General features: G+C 46.4%; 2 protein-coding genes across 2 annotated transcripts; both read right to left on the bottom strand.

Moving 5' to 3' along the window:
- Positions 1 to 5872: 5872 nt before the first annotated feature.
- LOC130020446 (tripartite motif-containing protein 75-like) lies at positions 5873 to 7279 on the bottom strand. The gene has a single exon (XM_056111058.1). The coding sequence runs from the start codon at positions 7277 to 7279 to the stop codon at positions 5873 to 5875; it is 1407 nt and encodes a 468-aa protein (XP_055967033.1).
- Positions 7280 to 19133: 11854 nt separating this feature from the next.
- LOC130020445 (exosome component 10-like) lies at positions 19134 to 21907 on the bottom strand. Its single transcript, XM_056111057.1, is given in 2 exon segments — positions 19134 to 21865; positions 21868 to 21907. Coding segments are annotated over 2 exon segments (2763 nt in total). The 5' UTR covers positions 21899 to 21907.
- Positions 21908 to 22285: the final 378 nt, after the last annotated feature.

The raw sequence follows: 22285 nt of genomic DNA, 5'->3' as shown, positions 1-22285 counted from the left end.
CACCTTCACATCTCTCTTAGCTCTCAGCACCTACTACCTTACTGATTCCTGCTTCCTTACTAATAAGACCCTTGCAATACCATGGAACCCACTTGCATCGTCCAGGATTCTCCAGTTTTCCTCAGAGATTTTAGCCTGAAGACCCAATAGTTTCTTTGGCTTCTCTCAATATCTTTTCTGGGAACAGCCATGAAGTTAGGACGTTTACAGAGTGGCACATGTCCCCCTCCTTATTTAAATGGAATCTCCTCACTCCTTCTGTAACAACTAACCCAGCCTCTGAAACAAGCACTGTTACTACCCTTAGCAGAATCAACTATCTCTTAACCATAACCGGGACTATTCCCCCTCAGGGAAGAGCCAAAACCTGAACGTTTGTATGCTGGTTCAGATCCATTGCTCCCTCACCAGAACTTTGTGAAGAGAAATTTGAATATATTTTGAACAATTTTTTTAAGTTTAGTAATGGATTTGTTATGTTAAGTGTAACCTTCTCTTTCATCTGGCAAGTTGTGACCACAGTCTTGACTCACTCGTGCACACTGGATGAGAAAGAGGATCCTTTATTGTTCAGTGGGAGAGTGGCGGGGCAATAGTTGGGGAGGGGATGGAGTGTCAGGGAATAATCTGGGGGCATGGAGCTATTTCCAGCAATACTTGTCCAACCAGTCTAAATGTTCGGAAGGTTGTTTTTTGACCTCTGTGGTGTATGGGGTTTGGCAGATTGTCAAAAGCAGATTGGGGGCAAGGACGTGTGATGCTCTTCAGAGGAAGTGATCCCAGAGGGAGAGGCCAGAGTATGCATCATCTCACACACCCTAACTTACATATGCAACCTGATTAGTCAGTGGGTAGGTTTATTTCTATAAAAAATGCAGATGAGATCATTTATATGTTCAGATGAAGGGATTAGTTATCTGGTAGTCTTCTAGATTTACTTGCATCAATGTGTTTATGTGAGATCATCTTTTCTTCTCGTTTTTTTTTTGGGATTTACAGTGCTGTTAATTAAACTATACAACTAATCCAGGTTCAATTCCCAGCATCTCATATAGTACCCATGGAGAATTGCTAAGAGTAATCCTGAGTTCAGAACCAGAAGAATACACCGAGGATTGCTGGGTGTGGCCCCAAAACAAAACAAAACAAAACAAAACAAAAGTCTTAGGATAGTTCTGAGATAACAAACCATGAATTGGAGTTCATAAATGATGTTTGTCATATTGTTTGTGTAGAGCTCATATGATAAATGTTAGTTAGTCTCAGAAATGTTTCCACACATCTGTACTTTGTCATTGATGGACTTGGTGTTCCATTTGTTTAAGTTTCTCTGGAGATTCCACCTGACTGGGAACAAGAATCTGTAAACATATTAGTCCAAAACGCTGCCCTCTCGTTGATCATCAATTTGCTTGAGTGGGCCCAATAACGTCTCCATTTTGAGAGCTCTTGTTACTGTGTTTAGCATATTGAATACATCATGGGTAGCATGCAAGGCTTTGCCATGCGGGCGAGATACTCTGGATAGCTTGCCTGGCTCTTCGAGGTGGGCAGAGGAATCGAAACTGGCTTGGCTGGGCTGGCTGTGAAGAGAACAGTGCAGAGTCTTCTGACCCTTTGTCTGGCTGTCCTTGCTGGGGCCCCTTGGAGGGGGGCAGGTTGAGTTTTCCTCACCACGCGGAGCATATACCTGGCAGCCGAAGACCTCCAGAACCAACCACAACCATGCTGAGCCCACTCTCCACACACATGAAGGAACCGGTCGAGGAACACAGGTAAGAGGGTCCCGGGGCTGAGATCTCCAAGCCTGCTCGGATCGGGGCTGAGCATCCTCCACCCAGATCCTCCATTTTCCAGTAGGCAGAGGTCACACCCACCAACTGCCCCCTGGCTCCGTGTAATCCCATCAATGGCCAAGACCCAGAGACTATAAAACCCAGCTCCTGGAAGCACATGGCCGCGAATGCGAATGCGGGACATCTTATTATCTCATTTTTGCTTTGAACAACCTGGCAAGCTACCGAATGTAACCTGCCCACACAGCAGAGTCTGGCAAATTCCCCGTGGTGTACCCAATGTGCCAAATACCAGTAACAATGATGGGTCTCATTCTCCTAACCCTGAAAGAGACTTGAATATGGCACTTTTTAAAATCTCAGGGTTAGGACTGAAGGAGACGTTACTGGTGCCTGCTCGAGGCAATCCACGAGCAACAGGATGATCGTGATGGTGAGCGTGATCAACCGGGCTGGTTGCGAGCAAGGCAAATGCCCTTCTGCTGTGCTATCGCTTCAGCCCCCATTAGTCGGAGCAGAAAGAAATAACAAGTTACCTGAGAATTGGGCAAAAATATAGGCACACAAACACCAGTGGGTAGAAAACTTGAGATGTTTCTCTAGGCAGTTTGAGAACAGGATGGTATAGAGGAGAGAGAGCTGACTCACTGCACAGAATGAAGTGTTGTGAGGCATCTGACAGCTCTGTCCATACCTTGCTTTAAGAAGTGCAGTTCTTTTTTTAAAAAAACTTCACTTAAGTCCTATGATTTACCAAGGTGTTGGGCTGGGGCGATAGCACAGTGAGTAGGGGATTTGCCTTGCACTCCGGTGACCCGGGATCAATTGCTCCTCCCCTCTCAGAGAGCCCAGCAAGCTACCGAGAGTATCTGCCTGCACGGCAAAGCCTGGCAAGCTCCCCATGTCATATTCAATATGCCAAAAATAGTAACAAGTCTCACAGTGGAGACGTGACTGGTGCCCACTCGAGCAAATTGATGAATAATGGTAGGACAGACCTACAGTGCTACCAAGATGTTCATAATACATTTGTTATGGGCATTCAATGTTCCTACACCAAACCCACCACCATGTGACCTTCCCTTCACCTTTGTCCCCATTTTCCCCATTTTCCTAACCGCTCCCTAAAATGCCTCATTAGTGTAGGCCTGAAATAATTTACTTTTATTGCCTGTTTCAATTAGTTATACACTAATGGGATTTCCATTAGTCTAAATGACTAAAGGAATTATAAAAAAAAATCACAAAAAGAAAATTTGTGAAGGGTCTTATATCTTGCCATGGGGTCATTAAGTCCTTTTGTTGCTAGTTGAGCCTTGTATTTGTTTTTGTTTATTGAGTTTTGTTGGCTTTTCTGTTACTTTCCCATATAATTTGGTGTGCTTCTACTGGAATGTCAGTACTGTACAATTTGGAAGTTTTACAGGACAACACATGCCCTCCTACGCCCAGGCCCCCCTCCCCCACCCCCAAACTCCAGAAATTGTATTTCCTGAGCTAATGGATGAGTTTACATGGCAGAGACTCTGGGATGTGGGTATTAATGACTTCCAGGGCTTCCTAAAGTTCAGGATCAGGAAGGGGGAGCATGGGAGGTTGCCCACCGCCACTCTGAAAAGACCCCGAGTTTTCAGCCTGAAAACCAGTGTACTTGAATTTGTGTCTGTTTGGTGTCTCTGCAGAGATTAGTCATGAAGCAGTGGAGTTGGGCTTTTGGCAGCTCTAGGATGCAGCTACAAAGACTTTGGGAGGGTGAGGACTTAGCATCTCCCCCCAAAGACACCCCCAGAGATTTTAGCTGGGAAGTTGCTGTATCCATGAATTTTAGTGGGTTGACTTGCATCTCTTTGGAGATTTAGTTATGACTCTGAGACTCGGGAGAATACTGTTCTTTTAACATGTGTTCCCTACATCTTGCAAAGGATAACATGGACCTTTCTGGAAGTTCACCTAAACATCTGTGTTCATGACTCAATCACATCAGGATCCTCCGTGAGCTGTATTGCGGATTCACTACCAGGATCTCACCATTCTACAAAGAAGTGATTGTTGATGTCAAGAGAGGGGTGCGGTAGGGTGATACCATTTCACCGAAACACTTCAGTGCCACACTCGAGAACATCATGCGACGACTGGAATGGGAACAGGAAATATAATTTTTGAAGAAGGGAGACCCTCCTGAAGAGACACGTCTCAATCCAGTCAAGAGTCAGGGTTCCCACTGACTAGACCGTAAAGGCACAGCACCTCGGGGCAAGCTCTGATGATGGACACCTAGTACCACAGGCTGAGCTCGGTGCCCACAACTAGAGCTGGTTGCTGTGTGAATGCTGAAAAGCACAAAATGTGTTTGGGACCCAGAAAACAGGAGGCAAAGACAAAACCTGGAAATACCTCTCTTACTGACAGGGGAAGTAAAACTGCTTGATCAGAAGTTAATCACTGAGTCAGCCCCTGTCCCCTGGGGAAATGCAGCTGAGGTCTGCTTCAAAGTCCATACTCATGGCAATGCCAACAGACATTCCTCTTTGTGTCCAGGAAACTCAAGTTTACAAAGATCCTTGAGCTGGATAAACTTACTTTAATCTTGTGTGAAATGGAATCTAGGAATCACGTTTCCCTTAAAAAGTGAACCTTGGGGCTGGAGTGATAGCATAGCAGGTAGGGAGTTTGCCTAGCATGGGGCCAACCAAGGTTCGAATTCAAGCATCCAATATGGTCCCCTGAGCACTGCCAGGAGTAATTCCTGAGAGTATAGCCAGGAGTAACCCCAGAGCATCGCTGGGTGTGACCCCAAAAAGGAAAAATAAATAAATAAAAAGTGAATCTCCCTAACATTTGCTTTGGAAGGAGACAGGAAACCAAACTGCCCTTTCCTCAGTGTGGAGAGATCATCCCCACCTATCATTGCCCCCCCCCCCCCCCGCCTCCCGTAAATGCATAGTTTCTCTTAAGGGCTCAATGGTTCTATCCCAATTCATGGGAAAATATGGGCCACTAATCACCCTTCTTGTTCCCACCTGAAACACTTTGAAAGAGGTCATCTAAAAAAAGGAGACTTTACATTATTTCAGACACATATGTGAAAACTATTGGAACTCAGACAGGAAATTTTATATACTAGTCTAAGAACTGAGGCATTGAAAGAGCTATGCTTGGAGTATCATGTTTCACTCGAATGAGAGACAGAATCTGGAGTTCTGACCTCCATTGACGATCAAGAATCCGGGATGCTGTCTCATTTGCCAAGGCGTCAAAAATCAGAAGGGCTGGACACGTAATGAGATTTGGAGATGACCGCTGGACTAGAGCCAGGGTACCGACTGAATTCCACGGGACTTCTTTGTTAAGACCCTAAGCGATCGGTTTGAGGCTCTTTGTGTTCCTAGAAGGAACAGATGCCATTGGGCTACACTAGCACACGACAGGGAGAAATGGAGACGTTACTGGCACCCGCTCGAGCAAATCGACGATTAATAACGGGAAGTCAAGTGATCAAGTCTAAGAAAGAAACAACAGAAAACACAAGCAACTAAACACAAAAATAACCGCCTTTATTGGAAAAGTGGTACACAAAGGAGAAGCCTATCTGCCATTCCAGGCAGTAGGGAAGGGCATGTGCTTCAAGCCCAGTGTAATCAGGACAATGTATTTCGACAGTGAGGAATTTCTTGAAAAGTCACCGGGTTTTTGTGAGGGTGAGTGGTGAGCACGCATGGTTGAGCCACAGAAAAATAAATTTATATAATCCTGCATGGGACATAACAAAAGAAGCCTTAAGACCATCTCCAGGTAGTACATCTGAACACTCATGGCTGGGATCTACCACCCAACCATACCACCATCCCACCGGAAAAAAAAAAAAAGAAAGAAAGAAAGAAAGAAAGAAAGAAACAAGGGGCAATATACAGAGGAAAACAATGCTCTTCTTCCCTGAAAGTGAAATAAATACTTTTCAAAATATTGTGCCAGATTCGATGACAAGTGAATTAAATAAAACACAGTGATCACTGAATAATCCACAACCTACTCTATAAATTAATTACAGGAAGAAAGCAGAAATAGGGATCAACCCCCTAAGCCCTGCCCGCCCCCACAGAGAGAGGGGCACAGTCGCGCCCCACGCGGAAGTACGGCTTGAGCTCTTGAGCAAAGGGCTCGTTGAACAAGTGCAGGTGAGACCTGTCGGAGGCGTTGTAGAAGGAAAGCTGGCCCAGCTCCCAGTCCAGGTAAATGCCAATGGCCGCGGGCTGGTCCCTGAGAGCCAGAGGCACGGCCCTCGCACTCATGCTCACGGCCAGGTAGTCGCCGTCCTTCAGCTGCAGTGTCCAGCATCTCTTGGGAGCCGCCAGGGGACGCGAGGCCTGGGCCGAAGGGGCCATGCTGCACACGCCCACGGCCCACTCGGGCTTGGCGCCCACCTGCACCTCCCAGTAGTGGCGGCCAGACGCGAAGCCCTCCCGGCCCAGGACCACCAGCTCGGCAGCATCTTCCAATGGCCCGGGATTTCCAGCACGGTTGAGATTTTTCCTCACCCAGGTCACAGACTTTTTATCTTTAGACACACGCAGGCTGGGATGGGCTGTGTGGGGGTCCAGGCTGATGCTCTTTCGGAATCTCCGGATGATGCTGCTGAGCGCCGAGCACAGAGGAGGGAGGCTGTAGGCCGCTGGCCTGAAGTGCAGGGGCTGCACGGCCAGGGGCTGCAGGCCTGCCCAGCGCTGCTGCAGGCCCCTCACCCCCCTCAGCAACATCTCCTCGGACATCACGCTCCGCTCCGCCACCTCCCGTCTGAGGTCTTTCAGCGCCCAGATGTGGTCCGAGTAGGCCTCCAGGTTGGCTCTGAGCTGCTGCTGCAGGCGTTTCTCCTCTTCTGCCAGCCTGCGGAGAGCTGCCTCTTGCTCATGCTCCACAAACTGGGTGAGCAGCTCAAATTCTGAGGCCAGCTGACTCTTAAGCATTCTGGCCTCCTCGGTCAGTTGAAGGATCTTTCTATCATGGGTGACTTTTAGCTTCTGCACCTTTGCCAACCGCTTCTTCAGGGACTTGATGTACCTGTTGAGCCTCTGTCTGTGATAGGATGCGGCCTCTTCCACAGAACTCTGAAGATCAAGACACCGGGCAAACATGGGACATAGCAGCTCCTGATCATCCTCGCAGAAGAGGCTCATCCCCTGCCTGTGGTCTTCATGCCTGTGCTCCTCTCCCCATGCCATCTTGCTGCTCCTGGAGCTGTACAGGCGTTTGGCCAGGCCCACCAGCCTGCCCAGCTGGGCGTTGGCACTGACACGCATCTCCTGGCGGACCAGCTGGCACACGGGACAAGGGAATGTGTCCTGCAGGTCCTTCCATGACATGCGGATGCAGGAGTCGCAGAAGTTGTGGCCGCAGTCGATGGTGACAGGGTCCTTGAGGTAGTCCAGGCAGATGGGACAGAAGCATTTTGGCTGGATTTTGGCCAGGACTGCTGACACCTCTTCCATCCTCAGGTGTGGGAAGGGCAGGACTGGGTTAGCATGGGCACTCTCTGAATTTGGGACTCCTCAGGCGGTTTCCTGTCAAAACAAGTTACACCTTCAGAACTGTATCGTATACCCAATGTCTTTCTCAGTGAGGGTCCCTCTCTGATGACTTATCATACTGCCTGATCCACTGTTGTCCAGTGACTCAAGTCACAAGGAGCAGCCCGTCATGAATAAATGTGGATATGAAGGGAAGTCGAGCTCAACAACTCTCTTGGCCAGCAATATCTACAGCTTTAAAAGAGTTGATGTGTTCTGAGGAAGATAAGACCCTCCCAAGGAAGTAGGAGAACGAGCTTTCCAGTGCTCTGTTCACCTTCTTCAAGGCAACCAGATTCTCCTTCTCCATAATCACTCATAGATAGCCAACTCTGTAAGGCTTTGTGGAATAGAACCCTGATTATTTAGTGACAATCCCCAGCTGTGACCAAAGTCCTGGAGATGGGGAAACGACTCAACATAATCCAGGAAGATAGGTGCTAAGGTATAGGACTTCATATAAGGAAACAGATATCAGATCCTCTATGCAATATTTCCTCCAATAAGAGTAGTGTTCTCCATAGAACAGACACTAGGAATGGAAATTATGCTCTCCCTCTGCCTCCCGTAAACCTACAGTCCTTATTGGTTATTACCTGGATCGGTGACCCTGGTCTGGTTGAGTCCTTGGTGCTGGTGTTGAGCTGACTCTCCCCGAAGGACTGGAAGTCGGCCTGCCGCTCTGTCCTGTGTTTGACCTGTTTTTATATTCTGTTGGATGGGTGGGGCTTTAAAGAAAAGACCAGTCAGAAGGAAGGGAGCTGAATTAACCCTGATAGGATACTCTGAAAGTAGGGATTAAGTAGTATTTAGCCAGGGGGCAAGAGGTAGGCCACTAATCCTGAAAATCCAATCTCCACAGTGAATTTCCTACCTTTATCCTTCTCATATTTCTTTCTTACTTTCTTTCTTTCTTTCTTTCTTTTTTTTTCTTTTTTGGGTCACACCTGGGTGTTTCACAGGGATTACTCCTGTCTCTGCACTCAGGAATTACCCCTGGTGGTGCTCTGTGCTCGGGGGACCATATGGAACGCTGGAAATCGAACCCGGGTTGGTGGCCCTGCAAGGCAAACGCCCAAAAAGGCAAAACAAGCAAACAAACAAACAAACAAAAAAAAAACGCCCTACCAGCTGTGCTATCACTCCAGCCCCACCTTCACAATGTTTCTTAATCCCATCCTGGTTGAGAAAGAAATAGTAGTACCAGACTGTGTTTCAAGTTCAATCTTCCTTTCTGAAAGTGCAACTGAATTTATAAGTTTCTACTTCTCCACTGAGATTCAATTCCACTGCATATGGTCCCCCAAGCACTGCTAGGAGTGTCCCTTGAGCACAGAGCGTTGAGTAACCCCAGGTACAGCTAAACTCAGAACAAAAGTTGCTCATTCTCAGAATCTTTAGGCTACCTGCAAGGCTTGGAATTATTTTTCCTCTAACAGGCAAACAAACAGATAAATAAAACATTCTGGCTTCCTTCAAGCTATGGGATGAATAGTGGTTGGCATGTCAAAGTTTTCTCCTACATCATCCACAGAACTGTGAATGTCTCTGTCTTGACCTCAAAATTTTCTTGATCTTTTCCTAATCACTGTGGATTGGTGGGGTGTTAAAGGAAATCCCCACCATGTTCTGGTTCTGATATTATTTGCTTTTTTACAGGACATACCTGGGGAAAGAGAGGTCAAAAGAAGCAAGAGGAAATATCTTCCAGTGGTTTTATAACCTGTTAAAAAGCTTTTCTTCCAAGACGTGGAGCGATAGGACAGTGGGTAGGGCATTTGCCTTGCACGGGGCCGACCCAAGTTCGATTCCCAGCATCCCATATGGTCCCCCGAGCACCGCCAGGAGTAATTCCTGAGTGCAGAGCCAGAAGTAACCCCTGTGCAACACCCAGGTGTGACCCCAAAAAGAAAAAAAAAACATGAGAAGGCATATATTGTTCCAACAATGCCTTCACCAGTGCTCACTACCTTCCCCAATCTCTCTGATTTTCCTCCCACCCCCAGCCTGCTTCTGTGGCAGGTACATTTCCCTCCCTCCATTGAAAGACAAAAATTTATTCATCTGTGTATGGTGTGGTTGCATGGATATCAAAGATTTTGGGTGGAAGTGATAGCATCCATTTTTGTGTTCAAATTTATTAAGAAGGCATTAGTGTTAATATGTTACAGTTGCTTAACTGAAGCAAAATATTAAAGTGATCGCTTTACCCTGGTTTACCACCAAAAGGAAAACTGAAGGTCAGATGCAGCAGTCTTTTGAAAAATAATACAAAGTCTTTTAAAAAAACACACAAAAGGTCACACAGAAAGAACCCAGGGGAGAGCGTGGAGTACAAGGACTAATGCCATGCTAGAGAACCTCTCTTTATTTTGCCCCATTTCATGTTTTCCTCCTCATGGCAGTAAAACCTAGGATTGTCCCTTCATCGTGAGGACTGGACTTCCGTTTCTAGGGGAGATCTTTCTTCTGGGGCTGTTGAATGATTATCAACACCTGCTACTCCTTAAACACCCCATAAGTAAGTGGGGGAGGGCGCTTCTCCTCCTTTGGGCTCCTATGAAATTGGCCTCTTCCCTGTCACATTTCTTGCCTTCCTGAAGACCAGAGGAGCTGCAGATAGGGGACTCTGGTTTGGAGGCTTGTCTAGAACAACTGGAGAGGAGAATAGGGACTGACTGTGGCTTGTGGGGTGAGGGGCGCTTACCAGTTCATGCAAGACGCAGGATGGGAAGCTTACAGAATCTGAGGTCAGGCCTACTAGGGCAGGAGATGAAATGAGTACATCCAGGTGTAATTCCTGAGCACAGAGCCAGGAGTAACTCCTGTGCATTGCCAGGTGTAACACAAAAAGGAAAAAAAAACACCACTCCAGCCTTATCTTCCTAATAAAAATACTGAATGTCCTGAACACAATTACCTCTTAGTACCTGTATTATAAATCATAATTCACAAAAGGAGAGAGAGTAAAAAGAAATGCTGAGCTACCTCTCCATCCTCACATTTTGTTTTCTTCCTATTGAGAGTTAATCTTTATATTTTAATACCATAGAGCATTTAGAAAACTGTCTGCCTCAGCATTGTCTGATGCACCAAACAAAAATGAACAATGACCAAACCTTTTCCTTACTAGTCTCTTCCAATTCTGCACCACCAGTGTCAGAAGCTCCAGCTACCTGTCCCTATGGTCAGACACTGAAGTGGTCACCGTAAAGGTAAGTTGTGTTGGTGGCCGTGGGCACTTCTGGCATTCCCAGCTCCTCCACTTGTCTTGTGTGCCCAGAGTTCACTGAAACATCATTTCCCAAAGTTCTCCTCGTTGTTCCCTTTCCCCACAATATCAGGGAATAGAAACATTATATCTAAATTATTTTATAGTTTATTGATCAGTTTTCTCTTTATTAAACTTTAGTTTGAATTATTATAGATAAATCTGGAATCTACAATAGAGATATTTATAGTTCCATTGTCTTGACATATATACAAAATTGGTAACCATTTGAGATGATCATCACAAGGAAAGAAAGCTATGACAGTCTTCAAAAAAATCAATGAAATAATTCCAGTAGAGTGGTGTTCAATCTCTTCACTCTTATCTGAAACTAATGCTAGAAACTGTAGGGAATACCACCATTATGAAAGGAATTTTTGTATTCATGAAAGTAAACACAATGGTTTTGTAATTTAATGCAAAGTTATCTCTGTAATTTGCATCTTTATATCTATACAGCATCAACTTCTTGATTATCTTCACAAATAAAGTACACAAGACATAAAGGATGTCACATATGTAATGCTTAAAACACTCAGATGCATTTTATTTTATTTTATTTTGCTTTTTCTGTCACACCCAGCGATGCTCAGGGGCTATTCCTGGCTCTGAACTCAGGAATTACTCCTGGTGTTGCTTGGGGGACCGTGTGGGATGCTAGGGATTGAACCTGGGTTGGCTGAGTGCAAGGCAAATGCCCCCTCCCTCCCAGTGTGCTAGGAGGGCCCTCCAGGTCCTCCGATGCATTTTTCATCTATATTTTGTCTCTGAATTTAGAAGACAAAGAACATTAGGCTAATTCTGCAAAGAGTTTCGATCACTAAAACTAATGCCAGCATCAAATCCCATTATCAACCTGAGATTGTAAGCTCCTGAATATTTCTGAAAATGGCGCAACACTTATGTATCACCAGTCTATCAGGCAGAATCTAACATCTCATTGTCTTTGATATTCTAAGACATTTTCAGAAAACATGACGATATTTTTTTCTGGAGACAGATTTTTTTTTCCTCCTCATTTTCACTACATTCTTCTGTCTAGTTCTTATGTTCTTTGGAGGACTCCATTGTTGTGAAATCACTCCTAGATCTCTTGCAAGCAACTATATGCACTTAGTCCCATTCATTGAGGTATCTCTTCAATCCATGAAATAACTATTTAAAGTAACATGGGTTTCAGACTTGAAGAGAGGCATGAATACTTTAGAAAGACAGTCCTGTGGTCTGGCACTAGCACTCACCATTCCTACAGAGTTCGCACAGCAGCCTGCCCTAAGGTTTAGAATGGGTCCAGGTCCCTCCCAGCCGTTCACCAGTATGAAATCATCTGTCTCTCTTATTTTTTTTTTTTGCTTTTTGGGTCACATCCAACACATGCTCAGGGGTTACTCCTGGTTCTGCACTCAGCACTCAGGAATTACTCCTGGCGGTGCTTGGGGAACCATATGGGATGCTGGGAATCGAACCCGGGTCGGCCAAGTGCAAGGCAAACGCCCTACCCGCTGTGCTATTGCTCCAGCCCCAAATCATCTATCACTTTATCCTGCATCAAACCCACCATAGACTGCTCAGTGTCAGTTCTACATTCACTTTCTCAGTTTGACATCTATCAAACATCATGATATTTGAATGCAGTTTTAAATTTTTTTAATTGAATCACTATGAGATGCAGTTACAAAGTTGTTCATGATTGATTGTATTTCAGTCATACAAAGTTCCAACATCTCTCCCTTCACCATTGTACATTTCCCACCAGCAAGGTCCCAGTTTCCCTCCTGCCCCTCCCTGCCCTGCCTCTATGTTGTTTTATCTATAATTTCAAACAAACTCCCTCTGACATTCATCTCCTTCCTTAGGTCTTTCTCTTCTTTCTTATCTTAGACATTCCATCACCATAATCTCTCTAAATTCAGACTTTCTCCCCTCTGTGCACATCTGTGGGCTGGAGCGATAGCATGGTGGGCAGGGCGTTTGCCTTGCATGCAGCCAACATGACCGACCCAAGTTCGATTCCTCCGCCACTCTTGGAGATCTCGGCAAGCTACCTGTGATGTTTTCAATATGCCAAACACAGTAACAAGTGTCACAATGTTACTGGGCCCGCTGCAGCAAATTCATGAACAATGGGAGAACAGTGACAGTGACATTTTGAAGGGGCGGAGGAATTGAAGGTGGAGGAATCGAACTCATAAAACTAATTGTGCAAAGGTCCTACCCACTGAGCTATCGATACAGCCCTGTACACATCATCACAGTGAAAATTTTCTTTCATATCAATCTCTTTCTGTACATTGAATTACAAACCAGGAGGGTAGATTTATATATATATATATATATATATATATACATATATATATATATGGAACACCTAATTTTAACCTGAAATAAAACTGCATGGTATTGAAGTATGGCCAGATGTTTTCTCATGAGGTGGGAAAATTAGAGGCAGGACTTCTAGGTTGTAAATCACACAGGTACAACAAGAACAGAGCGAGAGCAAGTTTCATCAGGTTGCTGGAGCAGTAATAGTATAGGGTCATAGAAGCAATTAGTAAATAGCAATACATAACATTTTAAAAAATGCATTAACCACTGATTATACCAATCAATATATCTTTTAGAAGAAAAATATTTGTATCGAATCTATATATCCTGTATCTGGCCTATTCTTTGTGAACTGTTTGCTGTCCACCAGGCCATGGAGAAGATGGGGAGATTGTGCAGAGGTCAGGGAGGGACCTTCTGTGCTGTGCTGTATGTCTGTCGTGCTGAAGGACACTATGGACCACCTGTGGTCTAGAGACCACTCAGGCTTTCTGTTCTCTTCGCTTCAAGAGCATCTTCCATACTGCTACAGGAACTGGCACATCTGTCCTCTCTTGCTTGGTTTTCTGCCATTCTCTATGCTCACTCTTACACCATCCTTTTCCATTCGGGGGAAGTCTCAGACGTACCTACAAGCTGGATTATCCAGATATTTCCTACTGACGCTGAAAAATTATTAGACCTAGATAGAGGTTACTTCTGCGGCTCCCCCCAGATCTGGCTCCTCTCCCCCTCCAGCGTCTGGGTCCTAAGAATTCCTGTCTTTTTCATGGCACAGTGGAACCAATTTCTCAATTCTGAGCATACTGGAACACATAGTCTCCCAAGCACTGCTCTGCTCTAAGCACAGAAAAACTAGGAGGAGGAGGAGGAGGAGGAGGAGGAGGAGGAGGAGGAAAGAAAACTTCATGGCTATTGTTAGATAATGATGTAACAGTAAGATCAAAGTAGGAATAAAATCAAATAAAACAACCAGTAGAGGGCAGCCTTGTGTTAAAATATGATAATGTGCTTGGGACCAGAGAAATTGTACAGCGGGTAAGGCGCTTGCTCTGCATGTTGGGAACCTGAATTCGATCCAAGGCATCTCATAAGGTTCCAGGAGCAATTCCTGAGTGCTGAGTCAGAAATAGCCCCTGAACATCACCAGGTGTCCTCCCTGCCCCTCAAACTGATGATAATGTACTTAAGCTGAGAAGAGAAACTAAATAAACTATTTCAAAGTTCCCGGTTCCCATACTCCTACAATTTCACTTCATTATAAAGGTAAAGGTAAAGGCCCTGCTGTTGATCATCGATTTGCTCGAGCGGGCCCAGTAACGTCTCCATTGTAGACTTTGTTGTTACTGTGTTTGGCATATCGAATACATCACGGGTAGCTTGCCAGGCTCTGCCGTGTGGGCGATATACTCTCGGTACCTTGCCGGGCTCTCTGAGAGGGGCAGAGGGTCAGCCATGTTTGCTGCGTGCAAGGCAAACGCCCTACTGCTATGCTATCGTTCCAGCCCCTCACCTGAAAAATTATATTTTCAGGGATCATTTGTATAGTTTCTTACTCACTTCATTATCCTTTCTCATCTTCAAAACTACTATCCGGGCATAGTAGTTTTCAAAACTACTATATTTCAAAACTAGTATTTTTAAAACTACAATATTTCAAAACTACTATACAGGCATACTATAAGGGCTGGAACTATAGCACAGCGGTAGGGCATTTGCCTTGCACGAAGCCAGCATGGCCGACCCGAGTTCGATTCCTCTGCCCCTCTCGGAGAGCCCGGCAATCTACCGAGAGTATATCGCCCGCACGGCAGAGCCTGGCAAGCTACCCGTGATGTGTTCGATATGCCGAACACAGTAACAACAAAGTCTCCAATGGAGACATTACTGGGGCCGCTCGAGCAAATCGACGATCAACGGGAGGGCCTATACGGGCATGAGAAAAAGGAAAGGCACATATTTTATATGCTCTTTCCATCATGTGGTTCCAGAAACACCAACGATGTCCCCCCTTTCCCTGAACATCACCACTGGATGTGCATTAAAACCCTGTGTCGGGGCTGGAGCGATAGCACAGCAGGTAGGACATTTGCCTTGCACGCAGCCAACATGGACAACACAAGTTCAATTCCCAGCATCACATATGGTCCCCTGAGCACCACCAGGAGCAATTCCTGAGTGCATGAGCCAGCAGTAACCCCTGAGCATTGCTGGGTGTGACCCAAAAAGAAAAAAAAAAGCCTGTGTCATATTGTACATAGCTGTGACTTTTTCCTTAACCCAAGTTTTCCCTTCATATTTTTAAGTTATGTAAAAGAATATGCACACATATTTCCCTAGAAAGTGTGCATCTGTTCTCACAATCCTTTCTAAATAGATCTGAGGAGACTCTCTAATTTTTATTATTATTAGGAAGGAAATTTGTGATGAGTTAGTTATATCACCGGATTACTGCTGAGGGTCGTCACTATAAGTCTGCTGAGAAATTTGTATTTCTGTTGTGTGGAGAGCCTCGTGGTATATCGTTAGCTTTTTTCAATCTATTAAATTGGGGGACAGAGGGGTGCTCTGAAATGCCATCTCACCATTGAAGCCTGGCCATAGGAAATATTGCCTAGTGTTAGGAGCAGTGGTATTTGTTAAAATAGCTGGAACTTCAAAACAGTTGAACTCTTTTATAAAATTTCTGTCCAGGCTCAATGAAATTGGAACTGTGTGTACATAGCACCCATCAGAGTTTTACACAGAAAATGAAAATAATCCGATTTGCTTCTGAAACTGATGATTCAGGAGCCAGGAGAAGGGGGTAAGCAGGTGGTCAGGGTTTCTACCCTAAACCAGACTCCCCCATCACTACAGCAGAGACTTTTGAGGAACTCCAAGTCCCCCAAGTAAACAAAGCAAAGAAAAATTAAAATAAGGGTTGGGATGTAGTTCATTTGGAAGAGCACTTGCTCTGCGTGTGTGAGGCCTGCTTTTGATTCCAGGCTTGCTATCCCTAGGGCTGAGCCGAACGTGGCTCAAAAACAGAACACATATACACAAACACACACACGTGTACATACACACATATACATATATATGTATATATGATTATACTGTGTACTGAGATGAGAAACAAATGGAAAGGTGGCATGAAATGAGGAGCGACCTCTAATGAAGATGTTCAAAAACAATCAGAGAATGTATGTGGTTAGAAGAAGAGATAGAACCACATAAACTGTATGTGTTTTTTTTATTCTATACTTTATTACAGTGTTTTATTTCTGTATTCCTGAACCAATAAGAACATGCAGTTTGACTGAAGCAGATGTAAGGTGTTTGTTTTATATGTAAATGACCCTGGTTTACTCACTGGCGTTACATATGGTCTCTGGAACACCACCAGGAGTATCCCTGAATACAGTCAGGAGTAAACCCTGAGCACGCTGGGTGTAACCACCCCCACTGCACCCCAAAATGCAATAACCAATCTTAGTACCGCTCTGGTAAGGAAAACACATCTTGTCTGTATATTCTTATTAAAAGGGATCCTAATGGTGCTTGTACAATTATTTTTACCCAGAATTAGTTTTTTTTACAGAACCTCTATTTTTATACTAAAATGTTAGTAACGTGCTCAGACTTCTTAACATCTCTTAGAAATACATCAAATTTATAAATTTATTTGGAGAAACCCAATCCCCTTCATTTAAGTTTCCCTTTGCTGGGCAGTAAATGACCTGATTCCGTGCTTCTAGGACTACCGTAGGCAGCTGAGAGCAGCCATCTCCCAGCCCAGCTCCTGTGAGCAACAGTCAGCGCTGTGGGTCCAAAGAGCAAGCTAGACTGAGCAATGGCCCCATCTGAAGAACATGTTCTTCAGTAAAGTTACTGAATTTTCTCGAAGAGTTACTGTGCTTTAAGTAAGACTATCAGGGGATAAGACTACCAGGGGATACCAGCAATGCAAAGGATGGAGAACGTTACTGGATTCTCACCCACACGTTTTCAACTAAATGCTTAGTGAAATTCAGTCCCTGAATAACGATTGCGTGGCTAGAGGAACAGCGCCTCACTGGGAGAGACAGGAGGGAGGTGATAGAGAGGGTTGGGCCCACTGTTAACAAGATCCTCTGGGGGCCCTATAGTGGGTAAGAGCATTTGCCTTGCACAAGGCACACCTGGGCTTGATTCCCAGCATCCCATATGTTCCCCAGAGCACCTCCGGGAGGAATTCCTGAGTACACAGCCAAGACTAACCCCTGGCTTGTGCAAAAAACAGGAGCTTTTCCTCTAGAGAAGAGTGGGACAGGGTTACATGGCCAAATGATGGAGAAGCAGGTGAGAGGTGGATCCTGGGTGTGTATCAAAAAACGGGCTGTGTATCAAACTGAGAAGGGAAAAGTCTGTACCTGGTTCTTTCAGCCACCAGACACCCTGTGACTGGCTAAGGGGAGGACTGGACGCTGAACCTCTGGGCGCTGGAGTTCTAGCCTCGGGAGCTGGAATGTGGGACATGATGGTAACCGAACATGCACTACTTGTGCCAGAGTTTCCTCTCTGTGTTGTGGGGGATCCAGGGCCTGTGTGTTCTACCCACACCTGAAAACATCCCTGGGATTCTGGAAACATCTGGAAATATCACTGCATTCTGGCTGCCTCTAGTCAGAGCTATAGCAGGTTCCTTAAAATTTTTCTTCTGATAACTCCCCTCCCCATTTTCTTCTCTTTTATTTTTTTAATTTTTATTTATTTATTAATTTTTTTTTGGATTCTTGGGGTCAGTCCAGCAATGCTCAGGGGTTACTCCTGGCTCTGCACTCAGGAATTACTTCTGGCAGTACTCAGGGAACCATAGGGGATGCCAGGGATCAAATCCAGGTCGGCCACGTGCAAGGCAAATGCCCAAGCTATAGTTCCAGCCTTCTTTTTCCTTTTCTGTTTTGAGTTATACCCAGCTTTGCTCAGGGCTTATTCCTCTCTGTCTCAGAGATCATTCCTTGAAGTGCTGGAGGACCACAAATAGTGCTGGGGATTGAATCTAGTTCAGCCGTGGGCAAAGTAGATGCCTTACCTGCTGTACCAGTTGTCTGGCCTTCACCACCACCTTCACTCAATATGTTTTGGGGTATTTTGTTTTTACTTTTTGGCCAAACTTGTCAGTGTTACTCTTGGTTCTGTGATCAGGGGTCACTCCTGCAGTGCTGGGGCACCATGGGGTGCCAGAAATTGAACCACCCGGGTCTGACATATACAAGGCAAGCTTTAAAAAAAAATTATTTTATAAGGTAGTTCACAATATCTTATTACATTTAATATTCAAACACCAGTCCCATCATCATTACATCTTCCCATCATCATATTTTGATGATCTTCCCATCATCCCATCCTGAACCCCAATCCCTGCCCCAAAGCAGAACCAAAATAATCTAATATTTCACACTAAGGTTTTTAAGGCAAGCTTCAACTACCACTCTAGTCCCTCTATCTAGTAAGTTTTTATGCAACTTGAGTAATATGTATATACAATTCAAATATAGAGGTGTACATGTATGTGGATATGTATACAATTCAAACATTTCCAGATAATAATCACAAAGAATTTGGAATGGGTACATCCAGTGGTGCTCAGGGGTTATTCCTAGATCTGTGCCGGGCACTAATCTAACAGTGCTCACGAAATATATGGTGCCACGAATCAACACTGAATTTTCCTCCGTGTAAAGCATCAATCCATTGATCTCCAGAACTAAGAAATGTATTTTAAAACAATTTTTGATTGAATTTGCTGTAGGCAGGAGGGTTGAGCCGTACCTGGCAATGCTTAGGGCTTGCTCCTGTCTTTGTGCTTGGGAAACACTCCTTACGGTAGTCCTGTAACCAAAATACAAGAACTGTCCCTGATGTACCAACTCTCTGATCCTAAAACAATTTTTTTTAAAGATTTTTGGAGTGAAGCAATAGTACAGCAAGTAAGGGATTTGCCTTATCCCCACAGCCAGGCCCAGTTTGATCCACAGCACCCCGCATGGTCCCTCAAGAGTGCCCGGTGTAATTCCTGAGTACAGACCCAGGCATAAATGCTGAGAACCGCTGGATATAACCCAAAAACAAACAAGAAAAACAAATGCAAAAAGATTCTTTACCACCACCTATTCAAATACGTGACCGCACATGGGGTCACAAGCTCCAGTTTAGTTATTCTTTTTCCCAGTAACAATTATTTCTAACAGTGTTAAAATTGGGATGGTATACAAAACCATCCCAAGGCCGTTGCCTCCCGGTCCCGGGAAGAACCCGGAAGTCTGGCGGACGTGGTCTCCTGGGCGAGTTGCATCTGAACCCTCTGTCCAACTCCCGGAGCACGAAGGACATGCTTTTGTTTCCGGCGGTCTGTTGGAGTTCTTTGGCTGCGAAGCATTTCTTGCCAGCCACGATCTGCTTACCGGGGTCAAACTGGGAGGCCAGTTTGGACTTGCTGTTTCCAGCAAACGCCTGGACTTTTAGCTTGCGGTAGTCAAAGGAAGTAGAAGCTTTCTCCCGCGCCTCCCTGGGGTCCTTGGGCTTCTCAGCCAGTTTGGACCATTTCTTCTCTTGTTTCTGTTCAGGGGCTCTGGGGTCACTTGTTGGCTCTCTCTTCTTGGCAGCGTTTTCCAGGGCGATCTGCTGGCGGAGCAACAGAGCCGGCTGGGCGGGGGTCTGCGACCCTTCCTTGGCCTCGTCTTTGGCAGCTGTTACCTGGGCTGCCCTCTTCCTGGCGGTGTCCTTAGAGTCCTTCTGTCCCTGCGCCTGGCTGGCCATCTCCCAGCGCTCGCTGATTTCATTGATGCTGGAGGAAGGGTCGGCCTTGGCTGCCTGGGAAATGTGGGCGTTGTGTTGGAGCGCCTGCAAAAGCATCCCGAATGGGTTCTCCAAGGACTGCACCACTGGCTGGACTTTCTTCTGGGCTTTGTTCTTTTGCTCTGCACTTGCCTCGTTAAACAAGGTGTCCGCGGCCGTGGCAACGAAGCGGCTGGTGGCCACCAGAGTCTTCTCTTCGTGCTGGGCTGGGAAGAGGCCGGCCTGCGTCTGGCCCGGGACGGACCCATTGGTGGGTATGGCAGGGCAGTCACCAGACCAAGCGTGGGAGTGTTCTTGAGGTCCAACGGGAACACTTTCCAGCCTCTCGGGATGGGGCAGCAGTGCTCTCCTCCTCACTCCGGTGGCAACTTCCGACTGGCACAGAGGGGTTCCTCGCGCCTTCTGGATGAGAAGATGCAGCTCATGAAGTTGTTGCCATACCAGAGGCGGGACGGGGGTGCAGCAGGCAATGATGCCCTGGGGCTTCTCGGGCAGCTCTTCTGAGATCTTCAGCATCATGCGGTTGGGCAAGACATAGCAGCAGCTCTCGTCCTCCCTCCTTGCCAGGTGATCCCTCCAGGCGAACAGCAGCCGGAAGGCTGTCAGCTGCTGTGCGTTAAGAGGCGTCTTCAGCTTCTCATACAGCTTCAGGTAGGACTCATCCGTGAAGAGCGGTTTGGCGAACTTCCGGAGGCAGATGTCCCTACTGCGCTGCCACACCACCCGGGCCTTCGTGGGCTGCTCGCTGGCAGCAGCCCACAGCTCCAGCCTCATGCAGTCGTAGATGTAGAGCAGGTAGTGGGTGTCCTCGCGGGCATAGTGGAGCATTTCCTCCGGCAAAGGGCGCACCCTCCAGTCGGCCAGCTGATACTGCTTGTTCGCCTGCACGTTGCAGTAGCGTTTCAGCAAGTGGTCCAGGGAGTGCCGGCCCAGCTGAAGAAGGCGCGCTGCCTGCTGCGTGTCGAACATGTTCACCACGTACAGCCCGAAGTCCTTCTGCAGCCATTCTATGTCTGAGTTAGCGCCGTGGAAGACCTTCACGATGGCAGGGTCTGTGAAGCTCTCGTTGAGGAGGTACATGTCGCTGCGCAGCTCCAGCGTGTCGATGATGAAGTCTTCAGTGCGTGTGGAAATCTGCATCAGGCAGGTCAGGCCCAGGAAGCTCCGGTAAAAGTGATGCTCCAAGTCCACCGCAAATTCCCAACAGGCCAGGAGCGTCGCGTTGAGTTGCACGAGTTGGTCCAGCGAGGTCACCAAGTGGCAGGCCGTGTCCTGCAGGGGCTTGTAGGCTTGGGGCTGCGGTTTCTGAAGCGCCCACTCTGGGGGCGTAAAGTGATCCAGTTCGTACTGATAGGGGTGTGCGAACACGTCCTGCTCTACCTGCTGGGTCCGCTGCTGGTGGAGGAAGTGGACCAGGGCCGGTGGCACATCCGGGTCCTCTGATTGGTTCTTGGTGTGCTCCCGACTCTCCTTAGACAGCGCCCGAGGGAGAGGTTTCAGGGCGTTGGGCTTGATGAAGATCTTCGGAACAAATGGGGTGTTGGAATTGTCGATCTTCTCTCGGAATTTAAGCTGCGGTCGGATGATGTTCTTCACGTGAAGCAGCCGGAAGGGTTCCGATTTTGTTTTTTTGCCAGATTCTTCTGCCTTCCGGTTCCAGCTGGACACGATCATTTTGCGGGCTTGTGACCCTATGGGGAGGACGGGCTGCTGATGCTTCTTCATGCCTGAAGCTTCATCCAGTAAAATGTCCACTCCATCCAGAATAGCATCATTGGCGTCAACCAATGAATCAAATTTGTCTTCCAAGTCCGTCACTTTCCTGCAGTCCTTGATGTCGCTCTGACACACGTACTACTGCATCATTCTGCTCATGCACTCAAGCATCCTGTCTCCTTGAGTCTCACAGAATGTTTGGAAGCCAGGAAAACTTTGGTAAAAATCATATTCTGGGCCAGACTGTGGCAGGCTCCCAGATGCCTTAATGACTGCCTCCACTGACCTGAGAGCAAACGTCATGACGCTGTCGATGTCCGGGAAGCCAGGCAGCACCATCTCCTCCTCAGGCTGAGGAACGCTTGCAGCTGATGAGCCCTTGGGGCCTGGGAACTCGGAGGTGCCATTTTTCCAGCCAGGATGGTCTCTTCTCCAAGATAGAATCCCAAGTTAGAAGCCAAGACTTAGAGCTCTTGAATTTAAGGCTGCTTATATAGGAGAGGTCAATTTGTGTTTCTTTTTGTTTCAGGGCCACACCCTACTGTTCCTCAGCATCTGCCAGGGGTAATCAGAGAAACAAAGGGTAGGGTATGGCCCAACACACCCACCCTACAGCAGCTGCTGTACCAATTGTGTGGTACCAATCTGGATGTGGCCCTCTGGCACACATTTGGCCTCCTGATCATCAACAGGAGTGACCTCAGAGCATAGAACCAGGAGCATGCCCTGAGAACCTCTGGTTGTGATCCAAAGCAAAAAAAAAAAAAATCAAACATGGGCAGAGTGATAGTATA

This window comes from Sorex fumeus, unplaced genomic scaffold (genome assembly GCF_029834395.1).
Source record: "Sorex fumeus unplaced genomic scaffold, SorFum_2.1 ptg000012l, whole genome shotgun sequence".
NCBI lineage: Eukaryota > Metazoa > Chordata > Mammalia > Eulipotyphla > Soricidae > Sorex > Sorex fumeus.
This window is presented reverse-complemented; position numbering and strand designations above follow the sequence as displayed.

Bases quoted from the DNA above. Each gene is read 5' to 3' on its own strand.
- LOC130020446 (XM_056111058.1), bottom strand. From the start codon at position 7,279: ATGGAAGAGGTGTCAGCAGTCCTGGCCAAAATCCAGCCAAAATGCTTC.